At 44.6% G+C, this 27,878-nt stretch overlaps 1 protein-coding gene across 1 annotated transcript; it reads left to right on the top strand.

Moving 5' to 3' along the window:
- The first annotated feature begins 317 nt into the window (after positions 1-317).
- On the top strand, positions 318-27,628 carry NOL8 (nucleolar protein 8). Its single transcript, XM_047100485.1, has 17 exons — positions 318-528; positions 1,507-1,734; positions 2,568-2,630; positions 3,973-4,051; positions 5,616-5,751; positions 6,507-6,575; positions 8,555-10,381; positions 11,882-11,989; positions 12,713-12,832; positions 13,062-13,152; positions 15,732-15,870; positions 17,476-17,553; positions 22,477-22,745; positions 24,162-24,288; positions 24,788-24,858; positions 26,083-26,162; positions 26,627-27,628. Exons 2-17 carry the CDS (start codon positions 1,596-1,598, stop codon positions 26,675-26,677), a joined length of 3,447 nt encoding a protein of 1,148 aa, XP_046956441.1. The 5' UTR covers positions 318-528; positions 1,507-1,595; the 3' UTR covers positions 26,678-27,628.
- Positions 27,629-27,878: the final 250 nt, after the last annotated feature.

Raw genomic sequence — 27,878 nt, 5'->3', positions numbered from 1 at the left:
TTCCCGGGCTCGTCGCCGTCGCGGCGCTCCCCGCCCCCAGCTGACCCCCCCGCAGTCCCGGGGCTCCGAGAGGGCGGGCGGCCTCCGGAGCGAAGCCCCAGGGCGCAGCAGTCCACCCCGAGCTAGCGGACCTTGGAACAACCCGGCCGATACGTCACGGCAGAGGAGGTGCCAGGGCCACGTGACAGGGAGCCTCTCTACATCCAACCCCCTCCCCCCCGCCCCCCCCCCCGTCTCTTCCGCCGTCCTAGGCAGAGAGTCGAAGAACCGAGGGCGTGGATTCTTTAAAGTACGAATTAGAGAATTTCCGTTTGGGGTCCTTTGCGGACATTGAGGGCAGAGGGGCGAGGCGCCGCAGTACTCCAGAGGACCGCAAAGGAAACAAGGAGCGCCCTGGAACTGAGTGTGGTAACGGAACCTTAGGAGCCTGGATTGGAACTCGAGTAGGAAGGACTACAGAACGTGCCTGTTGGGACACGTGACTGGAAGTTAGGGGCATGGGCGCCGCTGGCTGCGGAAGACAGCGTGGTGAGGAGGGATTTGGGGCGTTGGAAGTGACCGGGTTGTGTGGCACCCTTTCCTTTTCCGTTTTTGGGTCTCCGGGAGGGAGAAGACTGGGGTGGGCAGGCTGGGGACGGGGGAGGCTACCAAATAGATGTAGGCTGACGCCCGGAACACGAGCCGCGCTTTGGGCTTCTGGGAGCAGTTTTGGGGTCGCGCGTAGGAGGGGTCACTTATCCAGTCGGAGCTGAGATGAGCGGGATGAACGATCTCAGGATGGGCCTTAAATCGCAGCAATTCTGGAATAGAGACTCTTCCGAGTCTCTTCTAATCCAACAAGTTCCCTAGTATGCGTTAAGAATTACAGGTTCTGAAATTAGATCTGGTTTATTACTGAGGCTTCGCCGCTATTTGTCCTAATGGGAGAATGACTTCACCTGTCCTGCTCATCTAAACCACTTTGTACAACGCTGGCACGTAGTGTTAAAAACAGCAACAACAACCCTGTATTCTCTGTGGTACGGTTGCTCTCATTGTGACTGAACAGCACTTTGCAGATGCTTGTGTTGTGACGTAACGTTGTAGTTTTGCCATTTGTATACATCTCATATGACCGGGAAGCTCCAGGATGGAGAGCTTTTTATCCTGTAGCGTATTAACCTGACCCATCCCATTTTTGTCAGCTTTTGTTACAGTGAATGTGTGGATGAATAAAAGAAAAACACCTGGAATATGCATTAGTGAAAGGGGCTAGAGTATAATATCATGGTCATTTAGAGGGAAAGAATTTTCCTGTACCTGTGTTTGTATGAGTGTGAGGTGTTGTTCCAAAGTGTGTTCGTGGAAAATGTGGATGTAGGGCGTGAGCAGAGTCTCCAGTGATGAAATTTGGAAGACAACAGAAAGTCAAACACAGGTCCAGGCGACCAAGTTGAAGTAGAAGTTGCAGGGAATGTAGTTCGGTTTGGTTTGTTTCATTTTGTTGTTTTTTGTTTGTTTGTTTAGATTTGAGACGAACTAAGGGAAAGAATTCTCCTGCACAGATAGAGAATAATTTTTCTTATTAGAACACCCTAAGTGTATGCCCAGCATTCATGAAAGCCAACAGAGAAGTGAAGCGCCTTTTTGTGGGCGGCCTTGGCCAGAACATTTCCAGGGCAGACCTACAAAATCAGTTCAGCAGATTTGGAGAAGTTTCTGATGTGGAGATCATCACACGAAAAGATGACAAAGGTAAATTTATACTCCTTCATGGGTTGTTAAAGGCAGATAACGATTCATATCAATATCACAAAATAAAGGAACCCTGGAGGTGAATGTTAGCCTTGAACACTGAAAGTATTTCATTACAAGATACTGTTGTGTGTATGCCATCCCTCTGCCCTTTGCCTTGAAGGTATTATGTAAAATGTGGAACTTGCTCAGAATTACATTTCTGATCAAAAAGCATTCTAAATTCCAAAACATCTGCTTTCTGAAACATGCAGCTTTCAATTTTCAGAGCTAAAATTCTAATATTTCCAAGGTGTCCTGTTAAATAGAATATCACTGGGGCGCCTGGGTGGCGCAGTCGGTTAAGCGTCCGACTTCAGCCAGGTCACGATCTCGCGGTCCGGGAGTTCGAGCCCCGCGTCGGGCTCTGGGCTGATGGCTCGGAGCCTGGAGCCTGTTTCCGATTCTGTGTCTCCCTCTCTCTCTGCCCCTCCCCCGTTCATGCTCTGTCTCTCTCTGTCCCAAAAATAAATAAACGTTGGAAAAAAAAAAAATTAAAAAAAAAAAAAAAATAAATAGAATATCACTAACATACAACAAGCAAAATGTTTAACTGACTGCTTAACATTTATTTTCTTAATTCTTTTGGAATATGTTGAAAATCGTGCTTAGAAAAATGCAATCTTTGTATCCAATGAAAAATAAAGATTTTTCTTTGAAAGAGTAAAGTTCCAAGAGTCATTTTTTTAAATTTAGAAACTTAATCATTTTTACATTGTTTTCTGGGTAGGAGTTTAAGGTTTGGTTTTTGTTTTGTTCTGTTCTTTGTTTTTGTTTTTGTTTTTTTTTTTTAGGAAATCCACAGAAAGTCTTTGCGTATATCAACATCAGAGTAGCAGAAGCAGACCTGAACAAGTGTAAGATTGTTACTATGCTTTGTATTCTATTTGCCATTTCATGTCATTGTGTAACTCGACAGCTACTTTTAAGACATCCATAGGAATAGCCATGGTCAAGGGAATTCTAGTATCCTACCATTCAGGATGTGTTTAGGTCCATCCCATCTGGTGTCAGCAGACATATAGCAGCACATTGCTAGTGGGTTTGCTCAAAAATGGTATTCTCAAATATTTGGGGCAAGAGACACGCTTTCATAGGAACTGCCTGTGACATATATGCCCTTGGGTATATGCCATACTCCCTTCCTCAATGTGTTCATTTTTAGGCAGCTAATTCTTGTCATTAAGCACTGTTAGGAGAGGACTTTAGATGAAATCTCTACCAGTAAGTTGAGTAAAGCTGAGGGTAAACTGTGGCCTTCAATGAAGTAGGAAGGAGAGATAATTGGTACTGCCACTGATGTAGTAACGTATGCTCGTTACTTGAGTCTAAAAAGTCAAAAGACACTGAAAAGAGAACATGCTAATAAAGAAAGAGGGCCATCAGCCTTCTGTGTTATTATTTGCAAAAAAAAAAATTTTTTTTTTATTTATTCTCTTGTACAGTGAGAAATAAGTGGTGGTAAAGAACTCATCAGTTCTGCTGTGCGACCTGTGACAAGTTGTTTCAACTAGAAGCCCCAGTTTATCTGATGTATGACAAAGATACTGCTGACCTAATAATATCACTGCAGAAGTTAAACCAAGTAATACATTACTACATACTACATGTGGTAGTACCTACCACTTGGAAACTTCTGTCAGTGGTTTTTATTAAAGAAGCTGGTAGCAGGTATTAAGAAAAATCAGTTACTAGGGCATAGCATTTGAAACACAGTGTAGTCACTTGTGGCTAACTTATTTGCAAGTTACATAGTGATAATTTGTGAGGTGATAAGTAAAAGCTGTACAGGATTTCAGTGTCCTCTGATTCACCTTAGAAAATTATACTCCTATTTTTTAGTTTTAGCATGGGAGATAACAATAAAATGGTAAATAAATGTCAATCATCTACCAGAGGTTCCTGGCATCACTTTGTGAAGGAGTGACAAATTTTGCTATATTTTACGCATTTGCCTCATTCTGTTCTTCCAGGAACAGAAGGGAACACTGGGCAATAGGGAGCATAAGGACTCTTGGGGTGAGTGGCTCAACTGAGACCACAGCCTAGGCCTTTTCTCCCAGGCTTTGTTTTCTTTATTTCTTCTGTGTTTTTTTGTGATCGATAAGTGTACTTTTCTTAGTACTAATTGTAAAAATCACTTGCTGCAATATATTTTAGCACTGGCGTGTGTTTGGATAACGATTCTTTACTTTATAGGTATGTCTGTTTTAAATAAAACAAAATGGAAAGGTGGAACACTACAAATTCAGCTAGCAAAAGAAAGTTTTTTGCACAGGTAAGATTTGCTTGGCATGGATTTAAACCGTGTTTTGTTATATTGTAAATGGTTTTATACATTCACTTAATGGATTTGAAACTGTCAAGTACTATGTTATTACAGTCCTAGCAAATTTAGGCATTACAAGTAGAGCTAAAGTCCCTTTGAACTGTGACTCCCCATGACCCCAGACCCACCAAAAAAAAGATAATGCAATGCATTTACATATGTTTTAACTCATATAAATATATACCTATTTTATTTTTTTACACACAATTTTCTGTGATGATGTAGATCTTCCCCCTTCTTTGTAGTGATTGTTTAACTGTTTCAGAAAATGGCTATACCACAGGTACTGGTTATCCCCCACTCATGATGAACATTTAGACTATTTCTACCTGTCATAAGAGATGACCTTGGAGGATGGCAGCTGCACGGTGCGTGGGTTCCTTGGGTTCCTGTCAGAAGGGGTGTTGTCGTATGATAGGGTTATGTACATTTAAAATTTTAATAGACACTAAGTGTTTATGTTGATTTTGGTTCTTAAAGTGAGTGCCATACAAAGACACAAAGAAAATAGGAAGTTCCTGTATGAGAGGCATAGGTTTAATTCTGCAAGTGATTTAAGAACAAGACAGTATAATAATCATTAGAGCATTTTAAGATTCTAAAGATATTATTCTCAGGGAGAAAAGAGTATAGTTTGGGAGCTTTCCAAATAGGAAACATTTTAGGGATGTACAGCTGCAGTAACCAAGAGAGTTGACTAGATTGTTCTAGGCCAGGGAAATGGCAGGGTCTAAAACAGGTGTCAAGCAGCATGCTGAAGGCATATTTTGAAGGACTGGTCTAGTGACAGAGGTGAGAATTTGACTTTGTTCTTCAGCTCAGGGCCTCTGTGAACAGGGTAGTGATGGAACTTGATCTAGGGGCAATTCAGTGCCTACTCTGTGCTAGAACTAGAGCCCTGGTCCTGGGCAGGGTGAGCGTGGAGTGTCTGGGCAGGCATGCCTGAGGAGCATGAATCTGACAGTCGTGGAAGGAAGAACATAAAGGAAACTGACCAGGGGCAAGAGGCTGGTGAGGACTGGTCAGTGCAGCTGCCCAGGCCTGAGTAAGGTAGGGGAGTTTGAATTGGAAGGTTGAGATGGCATTCTGTATTCTCTTCATTAAGAGTGTGGAAATAGAGCACCTGGGTGGCTCAGTCATTAAGCATCTGACTTTTGCTCAGGTCATGATCTCACAGTTCGTGAATTCGAGTCCCACATTGAGTGAGCTCGAGCCCCACTTCTCTCTCTCTCTCTCTCCCTCCCCCTCCCCCTCCCCCTCCCCTTCCCCCTCTCCCTCTAAGTGTAGAAATAATCAAGACTTGGCAGACTGGGCTCTGAAAGACACCCCTTCCTCCTGAAGAAGAGTGAAGGGGTTGAGGGTGAATAAGATGCCAATAGTGAGTAAGCCGAAAGGGAAAAGTGAGAGATCCTAAATGATTACATAAAGTCAGACAACTTTACAGTAGTAAAATAAAACACTGTCAATACATGGTTGGTTATTTTAACTCTTATTTGTATCTTCTTTGATTCAGATTGGCCCAAGAGAGAGAAGAAGCAAAAGCAGAGAAAGAAAAATCAACGATAGGCAACACCAACTTCTTGGAGAAGATGGGTGTGGTGGATTTCCATGTGAAGGCTGTGCCAGGGACCGAAGTGCCAGGGCACAAAGTGAGTGTCCACTGGCAACCCCAAGTTGCCCAGGCACCGAGTCCTGAGACCATGTGACTGCGACTGTCGTGTCTAGAATGGCTGCTTTTTCCCTTGATTTGAGGCACCTAATATAGGCAGTGCTTAGGGTTTTCAGTGTGCATTTACAACTCTCGGATAAGCACAGTTCTCCCTCATTTTTTTTTTTTTAATTTTTTTTTTTTTCAACGTTTATTTATTTTTGGGACAGAGAGAGACAGAGCATGAACGGGGGAGGGGCAGAGAGAGAAGGAGACACAGAATCGGAAACAGGCTCCAGGCTCTGAGCCATCAGCCCAGAGCCTGACGCGGGGCTCGAACTCACAGACCGCGAGATCGTGACCTGGCTGAAGTCGGACGCTTAACCGACTGCGCCACCCAGGCGCCCCCAGTTCTCCCTCATTTTACAGAAAGAAATCAAAAGTGGAGGTGGGTCTCCCAAGGGACATACATAGGTGGTGAGGCGTACAGGCAGGTCCCAACTTTGCCTTCTTAATGCGTACTGTTAGCTGTTGGCATCCCACGTGGTGTGTATGGGACCGATGGCTGTCCTGCTTCTCCTTCCTTCTTTCCCCAAACACTTTTTTTGAGAACTCCAGTTTCATTATCAAAAACAAAACCCAACAGTAATCATGGCCCACTGTGAGTTTGATTTTTTTTATAGTGTTTATGCAATATGGTTAATCTTTTCTGTTTGTGACATGTACAGTAAATATTCCTTTTTCTTTTTCTTTTAGAATTGGGTTGTGAGTAAATTTGGAAGAGTATTACCAGTCCTTCACCTAAAGAATCAACATAAACGTAAGATATCCTTTGCAAACAGCCTTTCAAAGTGGTTAGTATTTACCTCAGCAACGGATACTTGCAAAAGTTCACCTCATCACATTAGGATTTCACTGCCTCTGTCAGTAAATCTTAGATTATTTGTTTACAATTTTTATATTCTCAATTTCTAGGCAAGGTAAGACCTACCCACTTGCATGTTTGAAACAATGAGAGGTTTTATATTAGTGAATGACACTCAAAGCAGCACTTTTATGGATTAACTTTCATATCCTCCTTGTCTGATATGGATTCAAAGCCATTGCCAAAGGCGCTAAAGAAGGCGGGTGGGGGGGTGGAGTCTCGGGCCATTGTTAAAGAAGGTTTCAGAGGAAGTGAGGTATGGTTTGCATTAATAGAAAGTGGTAGGAAGACCAGTAGTTAGGAGCGTGTGGACAGGCAGGAGACTGGTGTGTGCCGAAGTAGTGTGGATCCTGGATGAGTGAACGCGGATGCCTGTTCTCTTGAGGAAACGCAGTCAGGTTGTGCAGGACCTTGAATTCCTAGCATCCTGGACTTCTGGACAGAGGGTGCCACCTGTGTATTCTTTAGCAGTAACCCACGTGCCGGTTGGTCTGGGAAACAGAAGCCGCTCCGGGTATTTCAGAGCAGATGCAGTGCATACACTGGTTTAAAAAAGTGCCGGAGGAGCAAGCAGCTGGCAGTCAGAGTGTCCGACGGTAATAACCGCAGTACAGCACCCCCACCCCGGGGCTAGAGAAGTGCAGGTATGTCCTCGTTGCTCACAGCTGCTGTGCCACTGTGGCCCCCGGACAACTGGCCACAGCCGCTTCTGCTCTCCCTGCCGCTGGCCCTAATGTCAGGGAAAGCAGACTTCCTCTCAGCCTTCCACCAGTGGCAGCAGCTGACAGCAAAGAGGAGGGTATTGAAGGACAGACGGTGTGGAGCTGGAGACAGCAGACGCTGCCCAGCACACCTCACATATTTGGTGGGCGTTCAGTAGTTCCTAAATGCTGAAAGCAACTTACATTTGCCTGTTCCCAGGTCTTAGTTAATCAGCATGTGCTAGCTGTCATCACAGCACTTTGACACTAGCTAGAATCTTTCTAGACTGTGTTAGCAACAAAACAGGCCTGGAAAGAATTACTAGCTTTTTAAAAAATTTTTTTTATTTTGTATTTTTTTACATTTATTTGTTTTGAGAGATAGCACAAGCGGGGAAAGGGCAGAGAGAGAGAGGGAGACACAGAATCTGAAGCAGGCTCCAGCCTCTGAGCTGTCAGCACAGAGCCCGATGTGGGGCCTAAACTCACAAACTGTGAGATCATGACCTGAGCCGAAGTCGGACAGTCAACCGACTGAGCCACCCAGGCGCCCCTTGTTTTTGTTTTTAATAATCTTGACCACCAACATGGGGCTTGAACTCAATACCCCGAGATCAAGAGTGGCATGCTCTACCGACTGAGCCACCCAGGTGCCCCACTAGCTTTCTGATAAAGATCTGCGGGATGCCCTGCAGAGTGAGCGGGATGTGGGATAGATGCTCCTGAGCTGAGAAGATCAGAGCTGGGATGAGCCAGTACTGAGAAGGCAGGAATGGTCTAGAGGAGTGGAGAGTAAAGGCTTTGCAGCAGCTGGCCATGCCCCCACTGGGTACCCCTCTCTACTCAGCTGTACAGTATCAGCTCAGTGGATGGATTTCTCAGATTTACAGAAAACAGTGTGTGGCCCCTATGCCTGCTATGTAACCTGAATGGGTTTGCCATTTCTGCTGCCTAACAGTGGTGGCACTCGGATTTAACTCTGGACGTGCTGTGGAAAGCTCAGTTCCGCAGACCCTGAGGTCACTGAGTGAAGGGCTTGTTCTTTTGGATGGGAAAAAGACGATTGGCTCTGAGTAAGTGACCCGCCTTAAGATTGCACAGTACTCTGTATGCTTCACCAGATTCTTAAGTTTTCCCAAAACCTAGTGCCTCTGTTTTATTCCTTGACTTTTGGTGACATCATGAAGTATGACCCATCAAAATACTGTCACAACTTAAAGAAGATTGGGGACGATGTCACAGATGTCACCCCTGTGTCCCACCTCACTTGGGAACTGGAAGGAGGGGATGATCCCATGAGTAAGAAGCGACGAGGTGAGTTCTTTGCCGCTCACAGCCCCCCCAGGAAGAGGATCAAAGTGCAGAAGGACGAGGCATGTGCTGCGTTTCCAGCTGTAAGAGCAAGACCCAGCAGGGTTCCGGGGAGTCTGCAGCCCCTACAGCAAGAAGTGGCACAGGAAACACCCTGTGATCCTGTTACTCCTCCGATGCTGCGTGTACCTGCTTCTCGTAGCCAGAAACTTAAAAATGTTCAGACTTCTGGCATGGGAACTACCAGGAACAGAAATCACATGTCTGATGATGATACACATTCCGAAGAAGAAATAAGACTACTGATCGCAAGAGAGGAAAGCCTGGAGAAAACTATGCGGTCGTCAATAGATGAATCTCCAAACGAGCCCTTCGAAGTTGTAAGGGGTGATTTCAAACCAGATGTTCGCAAACTGCGCTCTTTACCAGGGTTAGGTGATGCCTCTTGCCTGGCTGGTGAAGACCATGTCATAGGAAGCGATTGCAACTATGATTCAGGAGACACAGATGAGATCATTGCAACAAGGAAAAAGCCCAGTGAGGTCAAAAGCAGTACAGAATTTTCACAAATGGAAACGTCTGTACACAAGAAAGCTTTGAAAAATAGAAAAAACTGTGAGCTTTCTGATCACTCTGTTGAAGCCCAAAACAGAAAAACCAACGCGGAACTAGCCGTCAGTCCCGGGGCTACATCCCACTCCAACAGCTGTGAAGATGTGGGCTCTGTGTCAGAATGCAGTGGGTCTGAGGAAGATGAGGAGTACAATGCTCTGATGAGAAACTGCCGTCGTGTGAGTCTCACTTTAACTGATCTGGAACAGCTGGCTGGCAGTGACCTGCAGGCTCCAGGACATGACCCTGAGAGCGGTGACCAGGAAACCCCCGCCAAGTGCGACAAGGCCTCCAAGAGCCATAGGACTCGGGGTGGCCTCCACAGACGCCAGCAGTGTATCCATCCTGCAGAGATAGTGGCCGACCTCCTAGAAGGAGAAGAAAACACCCATGGAAAACAGAAACCAAAGGAAAACAGCCTAAAGCCGAAATTCCAGGCTTTCAAAGGGGTACGCTGTCTCTATGGAAAGGAATCAGTAAAAAAAACCCTGAAAGACAGAGTGGCCTCTGACGATACAAATAAAGATCAGCATTCCTTGAAACGTGATCCCAGTGGCCTGTCCACAGGAAAGGGGTCCCCATGCACTAATGACTCACCAAGCGAACTAACTCCTCTCCAACATGCAAAGAAGGCAAGTGACCCAAACCAAATGCAGCCTGAAAAGAGACAATCCACTTTTGAGAGCAAGGATCGCAAGATGGTGTCCCCAAGCAATTCGGAGAGGGGAAGTAGAAGTCCTACTTCTAGTCTGTTGCCGTTAAAAGATGAGAAATCTTTAAGTCTTGGTATAAAGACCCCCAGGATCGGCTTTGATAAAGACGGTTACCACGGGACCAGAAAGACAAGAGAGGGCTCTGGAAGGAGCAGCCACATGGCCCCTGGGAAAGCACTGGAGGGCTCTTCCAGGAGAGCCGCTCAGGGCAGCAGCACGGACTCCCCACTTCCTGTAACCGCTTGGTCAGGCTTGCCCGCTAAGGGCAAGCATACTGACGATAACGAGAAACGTTTGGCAGCCTTGGAGGAAAGGTGGAAGGCAAAAGAAGTGCGGAAGCAGCTGGTTCATAACGCCCTGGCAGATTTGGTGAGTGCGGGCCCAGTCTGGACACCACGAGGCTACCCTTCCTTCCTGTGAAGATCCTCGTGCCCCTCAGAGCCTCTGTCCCAGCACTGACCTGTTCCGTGTTGTGTCCCTTGTGTTAGAAGATTTGGTCACCTTGTTTTTAGCATAGACCAGAGAAATTGAGATTAAACTATTTACTGAAAACATTCTTAATTTGTTTTAATCTAAAGTTTTCCTCCTGATTTCTTTTCTTTTAAAAGCTTTAACTACTATAGGTCAGTGATGTGTCCTAACGTGTCCAACTTCACGTGTAAGTCACTTGCCAGTGGTTTATGTCTCGCTAAAATTCACTCTAATGAGGCTTTATGCATTTTTTGCACAACTATGTGCGTCTGCGAAGTCCCAGCCTTCACAGTAAGTGCTAGACGTAGGGAATGAGGGTCTTGGTCCCTGCCTCTGGTGGTCGTTGTCTCATCCCGTTTCAGTGCCCCAGGACCCAGAGAGAAGAGTGCCCGTGCACCCTCAGTACAAGGAGGTGCAGCACGTCAGCCAGGGGGAAGGGTGGGGGCTCCCTCAGCCTGAATGGACTCTGAGGTAGAAGGATCAGTGAGAACTGGTTGGGCAGAAGTAAGAGGGTGGGAAGGGAGAGGGAAGGGGTTCCGTAGGAGGGGAGCAGTTTGTACAAAAGTGAGCGTTGGCAGCCACTATAGCCGAATAGACCGAGGACAAGGGTGCTCGAGAGAAGCAGGGCAAGTTGTGAAAGGCTGTGGAGGTTGGACTTTATTCTGTGGCTGGAAAGGAAGAGAGTGAAGATTAGTTGTGTATATATCGGAACAGGAATCAGCAAACCATGGCTTGCAGGCCATCCGTCCCGTTTTGGTACAGTCTCCAAGCTGACAATGGTTTTCACATTTAAAAGGGTTCAAAAAAAGGGCACCTGGGTGGCTCAGTCAGTTGAGCATCCGACTTCAGCTCAGGTCATGATCTCACTGTCCGTGAGTTTGAGCCCCGCATCAGACTCTGTGCTGACAGCTCACATCCTGGAGCTTGTTTCAGATTCTGTGTCTCCCTCTCTCTCTGCCCCTCCCCTACTCATGCTCTGTCTCTCTCTCTCTCAAAAATAAATAAATATTAAAAAAATTTTTTTTTAAAGTTCAAAAAGGAAGAATACAGGACCAAGATCATATGTGGTCTGCAAAGCCTGAAATATTTACTCTCTGGTTCTTTAGAGAAAATATTTGCCGGCCTCTATCTGGGTAAGATTGTTCAGGCTATGACAAACAAGTGAAATGGGACAAATCTGGAACTGGAGAATCTTTGGGAGGTCATGAGCCAGAACCAGGGCAGTGACAGTGGGAATAGATTTAAAAGATACCAAGAAGGTCCACTGGACCAACTGGACACAGAGAGGAAGAAGTTTTAAGTTTGCCTGTTGGGAAACAAGTGGGATGAGAAGGGGCCTTGTCCGGGGAAGGAAAGAGGGGCTATCTGCGGGTGTAAAGCTCTTGTTGACTTCTCTAGGATGGTCATCCAGAGGACAAGCCAACACACGTCATCTTTGGTTCTGACAGCGACACAGAGGAGACACCAACTCGGGAGCAAAGCCACCCAGGAGAGGAGCCAGTAAAAGTAAGTATCTCAGGAAGTCCACATGGGCATTCACCACTCTTGCAGATCCGTTTCTGCCTACTGCAGACCAAGACCTCCCCACAACTGCCAGGTTCAGTGTAAAATCCTCCAGAGCCACAGTAGCCCCAGGGCTCCCCAGGCTACCACACACACAGACACCAGGGACCTTACAGACTTTCCCCCACATGAACCTGCCTTCCACATTGTCTGCCAGGTAACATCAGTCCTAGTGACACCCTGTAGAGTGTGTCCTGTATGACATCCACACCCCCATGCCCAATCCAGACTGCACTGGGAGCCTCGACATTAGTGACCCAAGCAAGAGGCCAGGTCAATGTCACGGAGTCAGGACTTTCCATTCTGACTGTCCAGCCTTTCCTGGGAGAGGCATCTGGGTTACTGGTTCTTAAGTATGGGCTTAAGATTACGTAAAGAAGGAATTGCAGGGGCGCCTGGGTGGCTCAGTCAGTTAGGCATCCGACTTCAGCTCAGGTCATGATCTCATGGTCGGTGAGTTTGAGCCCCACGTCGGGCTCTGTGCTGCCAGCTCAGAGCCTGGAGCCTGCTTCGGATTCTGTGTCTCCCTCTCTCTCTGCCCTTCCCCCGTTCATGATCTGTCTCCCTCTGTCTCAAAAATAAACATTTAAAAAAAATTTTTTTTTTTAAAAGCAGGAATTGCAGATTGTCTCGGTTGTTAATAAACTCTGTCTGCATCTGTTCCAGGAGTCTGTGAGTAGAGCATCTGGGAAGCTGTTTGACAGTGAGGATGAGGAATCCGACTCCGAAGATGACAGCCACAGGTTCAGAATTAAACCTCAGTTTGAGGGCAGAGCTGGGCGGAAGGTTAGTAAAGGCTGAAAATACACCTGTAACACGTCCATGTTTTTGACACAGTTGTTAAATCTGTGTAAGTGCAGGCTGACCCAGATCTGCTCCCCGGTGTTCGGTGTTCATTTTGATGGGTTTGTGGGTGGTGAGATTATGCAAACACTAACGTGAATTTGAGGGTGAGGGGAGGGAGGGGAAGCACTGTCTTGGATCATGGCTATCGATTATCTGTGTGTCTGTGTAGCTCATGGACTTACAGTCTCACTTCGGCACCGATGACAGATTCCGCATGGACTCACGATTTCTGGAAAGTGACAGTGAGGAGGAACGGGAAGGTAAACACCTACTGTCCGAGCCGTCCTGTGTCAGAGCTGGGGTTCTCTGGGGAGTCATCTGCTCTGGCCCCTTTGCTCGCCATGTGGGGAGCCTGCACCCCAAGACTTCCGGGTGTGAGGCCCATGACCCACTGTTGCTTACTCAGTACTCCTTGAACTTGTTGGTATATACTAAGCTGCCAGAAAGGACAGGAAAGACCCCGTCTTCCTCTGCCCTGTCCCTGGCACAGGGGAGAAGGATGGGCCCTACCTGACAGTAGTTTGGTAGGTCCTGGCAAGGTTGGGGAAGATGGTTAAGTCCCACGTGCCTTTCTAGAAACAAAAGCATTGGTCTTCCGCCCAGCGTGCATGCTGGGTGCAGGTCCTTCAGAAGCAGTACCCCACCAAGTGCCAGTTTGCTTGCATTCAACCCAGTGTGGGCACATTGGCAGCAGTGACGATCTCTGACTTCCTTCTCAGCAGTGGTTCCAGACTTTTTCTACAAGACCTTCTGTGCTTAAGTTTCCATCTTATCCTTCGAGAAAACCCTCCCCTCCCACCTGGCCTGGAGGAGGGTCACTTCAAGTGAGGCCCCTACTTCCCTCTCGGGTCTCTGTACCTCTCTGTCCTCACAGCGCATTTCTGTCCTTCCTGAGTTAATCTTGGGCCTCACCATTCATACTTGCTGTCCCTCCTTCTCAGGGGTGTGCTCCTGCTGACAGGGTCATTCCTTCCACCTTACCAGCTTCCGAGTCGCCACACCCACCTTTTTCATTCTAAATTGCATCTGAATCAGAAGTGGTTGGCTTTTTATCGTAGACTCTAACAAAGTTCTCTTTTGGTCAGCAGAAGAGTGGACGCAGGATTAAAGCGAGAGTTGGCTAATGTCGGGGAAAAGACAAGAGCCCCGAGTAAGGGTCCTCGCCCCATTTTTATTAGGATCAGAAGGCTTACAAACATGGCGATGGACGTGCACAAAGGGACAATGAATCTGTGAACATTAACTTGGTGGCCATGAGAGAAAGGGGTCTTGAAGATATTCGTGGATAGGGGTTTGGGTTAATACAAACCAAATCCTGGCACCGGGCAGTCAGGTTGAAGGTTGTTTACAGCAGACCTGAGGCAGCACCTCTGTTTATCTTAGCTAGCCTAGGGGATGAGACAGATAGGGGGAATAACTTCAGGGTTGACAAGACACTTTTTCTTTTGTTAACCGTCTCGTCTCCACTCCGAGCTGCTTTGCCTGCGTCGCAGTGGTCCAAAGTCCAATTCACCAATGTACCTAACCTGGCCCTATTCTCCTATGAAAACAGCTTTCTGCTATAGTACTAAATTTGGGGTGCTTTCACCCTGAATATCTAATCTTGTTGTTCCTATGTGTTGGGCACCTTTGCACCGTTTCTATTTCAGGTCTTTGCCTCTCTCTCTCTATTTTGGGGGGCTCAGCACCCCCTCCCTATTTTGGGGTGCCTTTGCACCTCCCTATTCTTGGCACCTTTGTGCCTCCCTATTCTCAGGGTGTTTGCACCCCCTTATTCTTGGGGTGCCAATCTGATTTACCCATACTCGGGTGTGAACATTTTATGAGTTTGTATATCTTTATGCCTTGTCAACCCATTGTTGTAAGCCCGGGGGATTCCTAAGCTTATCCCCCACAGCTTTTTATTGAAAATGCACTCTTTGCTTTGACCCTCTCTTCTTTGAGGTGATTGTCCTGTGCAAGAAACGCTTCTGGAAACCAGGGTTTGGAGAGCAGGTTCTGCAGGGTCCACATCAGCGTGCCCGTCAGAGCCGCTCGAGCACTTCCCTGAGAAGGCGGGAGCGGGCAGAGCAAATTGGCCTGCATTTAGCGCTGCATGTGGAGGTCGCTTTCGGAACCTCTACCTCTTGGGTCTGGGTCCACACGACACTCTTCTGACTTGTGGACCCTCCCAGCAGTGAGCAACCCCACTCAGTGCAGTGGTGTTTCCTCGGCTTCGGCCTCACCGGCCTGCCCATGGTGTCTGTCCCTGTCGACCACCCGCCTTGAGATATCCTCTCTTTGCTCCCTTTGTACCAAAATTCCCTTGTTTTCTCCCAATTCTTGTTCCTGGTTCCCGAAGTTCTGTAGGTAGGTCCCTGTGGCTTTAGCCTTCTCTTGTACGTGGGCATTTCCCAAATGTGGGTCATCTTTGCTCCTGACTGTTCTTTTCTCAGTGCCATCTTTTACTACCTTCTGTTTTTAGATTTACGTGTAATTTAAATAACATTTTTAGAATGTTAAAAAAAAAGTTTAATTAGTTTTGTAATTAATATCTTGCTCTTACATTTTCAATATTTACCTTAAAATTTTTGAGTTGCCACTGAAAGCCATTAAATGCAATTATGTTTTCATAATTACAAACAAGAATGGGACTTTTCATTTGTTGGTCATGAGACTTCTGGATTCCCTGTGGCACTGAGGGGCGTGGGGACAGGAAGGCTAGGAAGGTGGGGTTTGGCCCTTCTTTCGCCTGTCTGAATGTGCTTTGCCCGTGTTTAGGTACTTGTAAATGTTTGATGGTTGAGACTGCTCAGGTAATGTTTGCCAAGAGATTGTTAATCACCCTTTTACCTCTTAGAGGAAAACGACAGCAGAATTGCCGAGGAAGAAGAGCTTGCTGCCGAGAAGCTCAAAACTCTGGACGTTGTGCAGAGTGTTTTGCAAACCACCCTCAGCGATTCTACACACAAAGGATCAGTAGCTGCTAAGAAATTTAAGTATGGTTTATGTTCCATCCCATTCCATCCTATTTTCCTTTGACATAAATGCCTTATTGAACTCTGTATAAAAGTAGACCATTGTAAATGTTCTGGGGAGTGTGGTTGGCAGTATGTATCAGTCCCTTAAAAATATACTTCTCTTTGATCCAGGTTCACTCCAGGAAACTAATCTTAAATTTTTTCTCTGTTTATGTACTTAGATGTCACAACAGCATTGCTTCCATTAGTGAAGCAGCTGGACAGTGATTTAAATATTAACTGTAGGGGCACTTGCATGGCTCAGTTAAGTGTCCAACTTTTTTTTTTTTTTTTTTACGTTTATTTATTTTTGAGAAAATGTGGGAGGGGCTGAGAGACAGAGAAAATCCCAAGCAGGCTCCACACTGACAGGACGGAGCCTGATGTGGGGCTCGAACTCAAACCAAGAGATTGTGACCTGAGCTGAAGTCAGACACTCAACTCACTGAGCCACCCAGGTGCCCCAAGTATCCAACTCTTGATCTCACCTCACGTCTTGATCTCAGGATCGCGAGTTCAAGCCTCGTGTTGGGCTCTGTGCTAGGGGTGAAGCCTGCTTTAAAAAATAAATATTGGGGCGCCTGGGTGGCTCAGTCAGTTGAGTGTCCGGATTCGGCTTGGGTCATGGTCTCACGGCTCATGGGTTTGAATCCCGTGTCAGGCTCTGGTGCTGACAGCTCAGGGCCTGGAGCCTGCTTCAGATTCTGTGTCTCCCTCTCTCTCTGCCCCTAACCCACTCACATTCTGTCTCTGTCTCTCTCAAAAATAAATAAACATTTATAAATAAATTAATTAAATAAATAAATACTGTGAAACTTTATAAATGTAGCAGTTTATACTACAGAAAATTTTAAACACATAATTTGGAAAGACTAAGTGTTCCTTATACACCAGCTTCTACAATCACTACCATGTGACCAGTTTTCTTTTCTTTTTTTGTTTTTTTGTTTTAATTTTTTTTTAATGTTTTTATTTATTTTTGAGACAAAGGGAAAGCATGAGCTGGGGAGGGACAGAGACAGAGGGAGACAGGAACCGAAATGGGCTCCATGCTGACAGCAGAGAGCCTGATGCAGGGCTCAAACTCATGAGCTGCGAGATCATGAGCTGAGCTGAAGTTGGATGCCTAGCCGACTGAGCCACCCAGGTGCCCCTTGTTTTGTTTTGTTTTGTTTTAATGTAAACTCTACACCCAAAGTGGGGCTTGAACTCAGGACCCTAAGGTCAAGAGTCACATGCTCTACTGACTGAGCCAGCTGGGCATCCCCAGTTTTCCTTTCTATACCTTTACTCACCTCCCCAACCTTTCCCCCCTAAAATATTTTATGCAAATCCAGTTTTATCCATATTTTAGTAAGTGTAAAATAGTTTTTAATGTTAAAAAAAGATTCAGGGAAACTCAAAACTGGGTAATTTAAAATATGACTGTCTCTAACAAGATTCTGACACTCTTCTTTGGTTGTGTGGTTTTGTCTTGCTCAAAAATTGGAATAGCTCCAATGTCAACTTACGATTTACTATTAACTTTTTGCATTATGTTCTGATTTCTCTCTCCCAATTTATTCCTGTCTGTCGTTTACATAGGGATGTCATACGTTATGATCCAACAAGGCATGACCATGCCACTTACGAAAGGAAGACCGATGATAAGCCAAAAGAAAGGTAAGTCAGCTACTTCTCTCTGGAGGAGGATCATAGAAATTAATCTCATTTCAGACAATAGTAGTACATAGTAGCTAATATCTATCCATTTGTCCACATCGCATTTAATTTAAGACCAGGGAGGGAAAAGTTAGAGTAGAATTATTGATGTGGCGGAGAAAGTCTTACCTTTTCACAAAGAAGTCTCATGCGAGTAAATGGCATGTGCTCCTGGGCTGCTCTGGTGCCTCCTACTTGTATTAGTTTCTTGTGGCTGTTGTAACAAATTACCACAATCTTAACTGCCCTAAAACCACAAAAGTTACGGGGAGTCTGAAGTCAAGGTTATTGGAAGAACTACGTTCTCTTGCGTTCAGGGGGAACATCTGTTCCCACCTCTCTCCTGGCCTCAGGTGCCTGCCAGCAGCCCATGGTGGTCCTCGCTGGCTGTGCTCCTCCATCACTGGAGTCTCTGTATCTGTCTTCATGTGGCCTCCTCTTCTCTGCATCTTTCATCTCTGTGTCTGTTATCAGCACACTTGTGATTACATTTAGGGCCTGTCTGGATAATCCTGGAAAATCTCTTCTTTGCAAGGTACTTAAAAACTCTGCAAAAACCCTTTTTCCAAATCAGGTAATGTTCACAGGTTTTAGAAAGTAGGGCCTGGACATCTCTTTTCGAGGGCAGCGATTCAGTCCTCTCACTCCTTCAGCGTGGTAGGAACTTGTGTTTCCCATACATGCCCTATCAGTTTGACAAATACGGCACATGTGTGGAGCAACCACCAAGTCTGCCTCATTTAATTCCTTCATTTTTGGGCTGTGAAAATCACTAAAGGCATGTGGTATTCTGAATTAGATCCTGGAAGAAAAAAGATATCTGTGGAGAAACTGGGGAAATGAGAATAAGGTTTGAGTTTAGTTAATAGCAATGACCCTATGTTAATCTATTAGTTTTGACCATTGTACCAGAGTTACGGAAGATGCTACCATGTGGGGAAACTAAGTGAAGGCTATTTGGGAATGATGTACTGTCTTTGTAACCTTTCTGTAAATCTAAAATTTTTCCAAGATTAAAGGTTTCTTTTAAAAAGAATCAGATCAGACCAAAGTAGAAGTAATATAAACATTTCCTGCAACGTAGAATTTTTGTATGTTATTCCAAATAACCCACATTGAACGTGGCATTTGAGTAGGGTATATTTTGTATATTTATTTTTATATGTAGGATGTATTATCTATTGCTGCATTAAAAATTATCTGAAACTTAGCACCTTAAAACCACAAAGACTTAGTACCTCAAAGTTTCTGTGAGCAGCCTCTGTAGGCGGTTCTGGCCAGGGTCTTTCAAGAGGTTGTGGTCAGAATGTTGCCCTGGGCTTCAGTCTCCGCAGGCTCGACTGAGGCTGGATGGCCTGCCTCCAAGATGGCTCCTTCTCATGGCTATGGGCCAGTCCCTCACCTTGTTGGCCTCTCCGTTAGGCTGCTTAAGTGCCCTCATAACAGGGCAGCTGTCTTCCCTCAGAGCCGGTGACCCAAAAGAGAAGGAGGAGGCACGGTGTGTTTTATGACCTAGCCTTGAGCCACACACTGACAATCGGCCCTGTTCGGTTTTCTTGAAACAAGTCTCTAAGTCCAACTCATAGTTTGATTGGGGGGATGGTGTGGCTTGTAAACCCCACCTCTCAAAGGGAGAAGTGACGAGGAATTTGTGAACACATTTAAAACCACCGTTATGCACCTCCTGGCACAGATTGTTTATATTCCTGCCACCTGGAAAATATGCTCACCCCCTCCCTGGCTTCCCCAGGACCCTCACTTCTACAATATCCATTCAGAATCTGGGATGCTGTCATCCAAATCCCATCTAGGGGCAAATGAGGCTGAATGTTGTAATTCCTAGAGTACGACACCTTGAGTGCAGGTCTTGTAATTAGAGACAGGAGAGAACTGTGAACCAGAGAGACTGGTTACTTGCCCGTTCTCGAACACAGTGGTGGGACAGGTACAGGATGGCCACCGTGAGCTCTGCTGTCCAGAGAGGATACAGGAGGCACAGGGGGCACCAGTCCGGAAGAGCTTTAACAAACATTTTGACAAAAAAGCTTTGGACATACATTGGGAGTTCTTAGATTAGAACTGTGGGCCTGGTAATAATTCTCCACGGTCTTGACTCCGCCTTTTGGATCATCCTTCCTTTTTCATGAACGGTCGCATGGGGTTGTGGCTAAGTAATTTTCTCAGCCTTCTTTTTCCTAGTAGAAATGTGGGAATCCAAAAGCCTTTTCCTTGTAGAATATCATGGTACCTATCAATCCAGGCTAGTGTTTCTCTTAACCTATTTCTCTTAAAATATTTGTGAATCTCCTGTGAATCTCCTATGGGTTCACTCCCATTAGACAGGAGCCACACCCACAGATCATTTGGAGACCAGCTTATTTTCCTGTGGACTTCTGCTGAGACACCACCTTTAAATTCCTCAGGAGCCTCGTTTGAACAGTTGAAGTTTCTGGGCTATGGCTATGGTCTTAACAAAGGATTTTGTTTTATATTTAGACTGGGGTCTACACATTTCTCTGTTAAAAGATCAGATAGTAAATATATTAGGCTTTGCAGGCCACAAGGTCTCTGTTGCAGTACTCCAGTCTGCCTTTGTAATAGGAAAGCAGTCACAGGCAATATGTGAGTGAAGGAGGCTGGGTTCCAATAAAATTACCAGTAAGACACTAACATTTGCATTTCATGTAATCTTCCATGTCACAAAGTCATTTTCTCTTTATTTTTTCCAACCATTTCAGACTGTAAAAGATTGCATTGTAGCTTGCATCCCACATATAAATAGGCAACAACCTGGCTTTGGTCCTTGGGCTCTGGTTTGCTAACGCCTGCTTTAGACTATGTTTTCTGAGTCTTAGATTTGCTCTTTGCTTAGAAGCCAATTCTTAAATTTCATGTCATTGTGTTCTAGAAATTAGGAGTCTTCAAGACCATGAGGTCCTAGCTTCTTATAAGAAATATCTTCCTTCAGTGAAACTATCTGCTCGCGTTGTACTGCAAGCAGCAGGAAGAAACCAGCAAATACCCTCAGACCTTCCCAGACACCTTCCTAGCTAGCTTCTTGTTCATAGGCATGTCCCAGGGCCCACTTTAACAGAGGGATCTTTAGCAAGGATCCCTTTCCCCCAGGTTTCCAGTAGCTTTTGCCTCAATTTCCCACAGCCCTACCTGCAGCCTCCTCAGTGGCTATGTAGTTTCTACTGGCAGTTTCTGCAAGGCTCTTCAGGCTCTTGCCTACACCCTCATTGCTGCCTCCTGACTGCCCATTACCTGGACTGTGCAGCCCCTCCTCTGGTTTAGATTTGTTAGAGCATCACTTCACACCTCGGTTCCAAAATCTGCATCAATCATGAATCTCTGTGTAAAAAACTTCCCCAGGACTGAATAGCTTGGCCTTAAAGATTTATTAGGTCCCAATTTCTGTGGGTCAGGAATTTGGGAGTGCTTTACTGGGTAGTTAAGGGGCTCTCAGAAAGCTGCATTCTCCGAGGGCTCAAGACTGCCTGCAAGATGGCTCACCTACGTCTGTTGGCAGGAGGCCTCCATTCTTGCCTCTTGTTTGGCCGTTTGAGTGCCCTCAGGGCATGGCAGCTGGCTTCCCCCAGAGACGGTGGTGTGGGCGGGGAGAGAGCAAGGAGAACCTTGTGACCCTCATCTCCATAATCACACACTGTCACATCAGCCTTACTCCACTCCTCAAGAGGTCATTAAGTCCAGCCCACACTCGAGGGATGGGAAATTAACTCCCACATCATAAAAATGGATCAAAGGAACTTTAGACCACTTTTAAAACTGCCATATGGGATGAGCACTGGGTGTTGTATGGAAGCCAATTTGACAATAAATTATATTACTAAAAATAAAAATGCCATAAGATGGTTCAGTGATAATCACGTGGAATTGTCTGAAGTACACCGTTTCTCAGAGTTCAGTCTCATAGAAGGCATATCTGTCCTTAAATCCCGGCCAGGTTGGTTTTCTAAATGAAGTATTAAAAGTAACTCTCTGTGACAGTCTCCCTCAAGAAGGCATTCATTTAGGACATCTTGTTCACTTAGTATTTTAGAATAGGTAATCAGTTAGAATTTTGGCCCAATACTACTCATGATATATGGAGTGGACTCTAATAGGAAGAATGATTTTAGTCTTGTAATAGTTAAAAACCCAGTATTGGAAATAATCATGGAACTTTTTATCCTAACTTCAAAGACAAAAATAAATGCAGAGCAGGTTTAAAATGACATCAACATTCCATATGAAAACAGAGTAGACTTAGCACATTTATAATTCATTTCTAAAACCAATGTTGTAAAAGCCACAGAATTTTACTTTTTAAATGTTTATTTTTATTTTGAGAGAGAGAGACAATACGAGCAGGGGAGGAGCAGAGAGAGAATCCCAAGCTGGCTCTGCACTGTCTGCATGGAGCCCGATGTGGGGCTCCATCACACGAACCGTGAGATCATGATCTGAGCCGAAATCGAGTCAGAAGCTCCACCGACTTAGCCACCCAGGCGCCCCAAAATTCACAGAACTTTAGAACTTGTAAAGATCTTAAAAGTTACCGGGTTTAGCATGTTCATTTTGCAGGTGAGGAAACTGAGGCCTTTTGTGGTTAAGTGATTTTCTTAAAACTAATATCTTAGGTGTGATTTATGGAATGTAACTCAGGATAGGAGGGAGATATGATTCTTGTGTAATGTTTGGAGCTGTTTGACATGGTTTTCTGTATTAAAAGCTTATTGGTCAAGATTCTGCTTTTATGAGTAGAGTTTCATATGTGGATCCTCTGGGTTGTTGAAAGAATGGGTTAGTTTTCCAAGGTGTTCTAATTTCTGGCAGCTGATGGTCTCTTTGTGACGTGCGTGTCTGTATGTGTCCCTGCAGTAAAGCAAAACGGAGGAAGAAAAGGGAGGAGGCTGAGAAGCTGCCTGAGGTGTCTAAAGAGATGTATCATAACATTGCTGCGGACTTAAAAGAAATATTTCAAACTACAAATGTTACCAGTGAAACAGCAGACGACACGCCCTCTACTGAGAATCGTAATGGCGAGAAGGTCGAAGTCCATGAGCCCGCGCCTCTGACAGCTGGGGCCTGGCAGCCTGGCGGGTTCACATTCTCCTTTTTTGATTCAGATGCTAAAGATGTAAAGGAAGGTACTTTCTAAATTGTTTTGACTTTTTTACTTCAGGCAGCTTGAACGTAATAGATTGAGTCTACATTAAATGTAATAATGTAACATTAGTTGAAAAGAGAATTATTCTCTTCCACCTCAATGAACAATAGCAGATTCAGTATTATATGGCCAAAACCACGTGCCTGGAGCTGTGTTCACACAGCAAGAAGGGTTTTTGCACTTGAAGGAGCAGACGTCTAGCTGCCACTTGAAGGGGAGCATGTACTGTGCAGCATTCCTTCTCCTGGATGGAAATAATCATAAGAAATATAGGGAGTCATTTATTTAAGTAGCTTCTGTCTTACATGCAGTTGGAAAAACCAGGACCTGTAGCAAGCCGGTGCCATCTGGTAGGGAAAGGTGGAAATAGGCAACCTTGGCTTTATACAGATGCACCGTCATCGACGTGCTGGTTGCTTCCCACTTAATCCTGGGAAATGTGCCAGAGCCTGGAGAAAAACACAAACTCCAGCACGTACAGTTTTGCGTTCCGTTTCAGGAGGTTCATGTCTGGAGGCCAGCGTGACCCAGAAGTTAACAGTAGCTGTTAGTTAGGCTGCTCTCCCTTAGTGTTTAAGATGGAAGTGCAGCTGTTGTGGAAGCTCACCGAGAAGCCGGCTGTGCCCACGTAAGAGAGTGCCGCACACCCACCTACAGTGTGATACCATGCTTAAAGTAGCATCCATGCGTGCAGCAGATAAGTACTTAGTGTCGTTTCTCTGGTCCTCTGACAGGAGGGCAGTGAACCAGTTTTTCAAAATTTGTTCTTAAGTAAGATACAATACATCATGTGCTCTGCATACATTATTCTCTTGCATGTGATGTCCCTCTGAGTAGCAAGGTCAGTCCTAAACTGCTGAGCAGACCTGGTGTGATGACTGTAACTCTTCTGAAAGCCAGGCGTGAGAAAATTCACTTTGAAATGAGTGCTGAGACGCCTCGGGTGTGATTTCCGTGCTCCAGGAATCAGGGGCACTGTCCACATCTTATAGCAGTGGCTATAAGCGGTTCCAGAAAGACCATTTGGAAACTGAAAATGTAAAGACAGATGTTTCCTTTCCTCACTGATGAATAAACAGGGAAACGTGGTTTCACTGCAACATGTTCTATTTTGGGCTTCTCTTGCTAGCACTTTTGTTCTTTTATGTTACACATTTATAAACCTTTAGTTTTTATATCTTTTTATAGTATTACTGTTTCTTGTCAGATCACCTTGGTAATGCCAAAAAAACATGACACTTTGTCTCCATTAATATTGAAAATCCAAAAAGATACTACTGACTTTAAATTAATGATTAAGATACTGGACCCTTAGAGCTATGTGTGCATGGTCAAAGTGGTCACATGAGTGTGATCAGGTACAGTCCTGTCCCCTTTCATTGCCACGATGATACAGATGCCTATAGAGTTGAGACCATGAGAACTGGGAAGGTTGTCTGGCAGGGAGCCCCTCGTTTCCAAGACAGCAGTTCTGAAGAGGAGGATGTTACAGAAGAAACAGACGACAGGAAGCCCAGCCCCAGGTAAGCAGTCTCTTTCTGTGCAGGTCTGTTTCATAATTTGTAGAGCCTGAGTTAGACATGCTGATAGAACTATCCAAATTTATCTTCACAAGACAACTTAATTTTCTTTTCAGCTTCTTTAGAGTTCTCTAGCCTTTCTGTAACAGGGATCACGTCTCTTCCTTAAAACTGGATAGCACCCTGTGAGGGGTATGAAGTCCTGGGTCTGGCAGGAGGACCCTGGAATGTCCCATGAGAAACACTGGCAGATGGGGTAGCAACACTGGGGTGAGACGGTCAGCCACCACCATGGGACATAAGTCTGCATTACCAAAGCTTCAGGTAGAAGAGAGGATGCTGAATACAGGGTGGAGTCACTTTAAATCAGGGCAAAATGAGCAAAACATAAAGCAGATATATTTAAGGAATAGTTCATTTATATTTTCAGAACATTTCATCTGAAATGTTGAAATTAACTAACCAGTGTCTCTCTCTCTCTCCCCTCCCTCTCTTGTTTCAGAGAAGTATCAGTACCTGAGAAAGAGACTACAAGATTTTTCTTTTTTTCTAAGAATGATGAAAGACTTCATAGTGAGTCCATTTCTGGATTAAATGATATAGAATAGGAAATGGTACAGCTCTCACACTGTGCACTCCAATACAGAAACACGCATCCAAGAAAGTATTTGGCAAAAATTTTGATCCTTTGCAATGTCATGTGGCTCAGCGGTCTCTGTTTTTGGACTCACACAGGTAGACTGGTTAAGCTCTGGAAGATGAGAGCTCCCACTCCCCACCTCCCTCCCTCATTCATCATCATCAACATCAACAAGGGCTTCTTTGTTGTGGGGACTTGCTTAGATGCTAGATGGGCAAAACTCCTGTTTTTCATACCCTGAATGTTCATGTGAAAACTGAGGCTCTTGGTGAACTCATTTTTTTTTCAATCACCTAAGTTTATCTTTTTAAATATAATTTGTTGTCAAATTGGCTTACATTAAACAACCAGTGCTCATCCCAAAGGTGCCCTCCTCAATGCCCATCACCCATTTTCCCTCCCCCCGCCCATCCACCCTGTTTGTTCTCTGTGTTTAAGTCTTTTGTGGTTTGCCTCCCTCCCTCTGTTTGTGACTATTTTTGCCTAGTCCCTCCCTAGACTATGTTTGCCGAGTCCCTCTGTTTGTGACTATTTTTTCCCCTTCCCCTCCCCCATGGTCTTCTGTTAAGTTTCTCTAGATCTACATATGAGTGAAAACATTGGATATCTGTCCTTTTCTGACTTATTTCACTCAGCATAATACCCTCCACTTCCATCCACACTGCTGCAAATGGCATGATTTCATTCTTTCTCATTGCCAAGGAGTATTCCATTGTGGTGAACTCATTTCTTAAAGCCTAGCACAAACAGAAAGCAAGATACATAATAGTAAATGATACATAAACGGTAAAAATTCTAGCGGCTCTATATTTTCATTTTGTAAAAACAAAATATTTTTTAAAATAGCATAAATTGTAGGGGCGCCTGGTGGCTCAGTTGGTTAAGCGTCGGACTCTTGGTCACGGCTCAGGAAGTGATTTCGCGGTCATGGGATCAAGCCCAGTGTCAGGCTCTGCACTGAGAGCATGGAGCCTGTTTGGGATTCTTTCTCTCAAAATAAATAAACATTTTCTAAAAATAAATAAAATGAAATTAGCATAAATTGGGGAAAAAACGGTGTTAACTAGAATTGAAGACCTTGATAATGCCAGCACTAGCATATCATCCACTTTAAAGGCATTAATCTTCTGCCTTGTCTTTTGATTTTCCCTTATGAGGTTCTCATTTATTCTGGAGAGGAGTGGGAAGTAATATCAGCAGGAATTCTTGGGAGGCCAGAACAAACAACTTGCGTATGGTGAGTGACAGTATCCCCATATTGTCTCCTCAGATGGATGCACTGTTATGTCTGTGTGTTAGTATTTGTCTGGTGTAAGAAATCGGTAGTAAGGAGTAACATGTAAGACACAAATGGTGACACCTGAGGCCATGATTTAACCTCTCAAGAGTCACCATGGAGGAAGGGACTCTGTTTAGGTCATGCCATATCTGGTGCAGGTGAGGAACCTAAGAGCAGCCTCCTGTGTGGGCAAGTTCCCGCCATGCTTGTTAAGTAACAGTAAGTCCTGAGTTTGGGGAACACTAAAATATGGTTTCCATATTTAAAAAGTTTGAATATTCCCTGTTCATTCCAAGTGAGCACTCCCATAATGCTTTCCATAATCCTGACACTGAATAACCCAAAATTTACTTTATAGTTACTCAACACTTGAACATGATTCACATTTATTTTTAACAAAGGCTTGATTTACGTTTTTCTAGGACTGTCGGAAGAAACATAAAGATGCCAAAAGGAGAGTGAAACCAAAATAATATTAAATGTCAGCATTGGTTTTGATACTGAATATGAGCAAGGCTTACCTATGGAAATCGGGTGATGCAGAAAATAATTTTAAGTGAGAAAGAATTCAGATTGAAGGGATTCAAAATCTGCCTGGTTGATATCACTCTGTTTGCTATCTTTTTCTGTGGATTTGCTTGTATCTCTTTGTAAGTAATTCTGCAAAAAATTAACATGAACTTTTTTTTTTAAACAAAGCACAAGACAACCCCTCAAAATACTTTTTATATATAATCTCTGTGCTATCTTCAGTAACTAATGGGTATCTTCTAATTAAGAGTTTATATAAAGTCTTTTTAAATGTATGGGTAAGAGCACTTGTGTTTTCCAAGTTAGGCTTTGTGTGAATTATAGGCTACATGAAATATGTATTTTTGATTGTATATTGTCATTTTTTTAAAAGATGAATACAAATCAGTCTGAGTTCTGTACTTGCGTCCTGATAAACAACTAACTGAAATGCAAGACATTTCAGATAAGCATCATAGGAGAGTTCTCTGAGGACCAGGAAAGGGTGCAAAATAGAGTTTTCCTGTCCTTGGCCTCTGAGAATTAATAGAGGCAACCCATCAATCCCAAAACTCTGGTTTGACCAGAGTCTTATGAAAAATCCAAGTTAGCCATCAGGACTCTCAAGTCCAGATAGGGAAGCAGATTTAATATCTCATTAAATCAACCTGGTTATGATTCAAGCCTCCTATCAAACTGGGCTCTGTTCAAAACTGTTATATAGATCATCCCCAGGGATTGTCCTTGAGCCACAACGTGTATCTGAAATTAAGTATTTATTAATTTACATCTTGACCAAATATAAACTCTGGCTGGGATGTCATCTGGTTTATTGACCATTATATCCCCACTGCCTAGAACTGTGTGTAGCATTCGGTGGGTGCTTAGTACATATATTTCTGAATAAACAGGGTCCAAAGAACTAAGCAGCTGAAGAGTCATTTGGGATTCCTGTGTTTCTGACACTTCAGACCTGATGGAGAATAGAAAAACCACCACGCAGCAGGATAAATAATCTAAATGTCACCTTCTCTTGATGCAGATTACATTTATACTTTCTCACTGCTACATAACAAGCCATCCCAGTAAAATTTATTTTGCTCACAAATTAGCAATTGGGTCAGGACTCTGTGGGGACTGCTCATCTCTACTCCATGTAGTGTC

Source organism: Lynx rufus, unplaced genomic scaffold (genome assembly GCF_022079265.1).
Source record: "Lynx rufus isolate CCGP_SWC_20201006 ecotype Redwood Valley unplaced genomic scaffold, mLynRuf1.p SCAF_10, whole genome shotgun sequence".
Lineage (NCBI taxonomy): Eukaryota > Metazoa > Chordata > Mammalia > Carnivora > Felidae > Lynx > Lynx rufus.
This window is presented reverse-complemented; position numbering and strand designations above follow the sequence as displayed.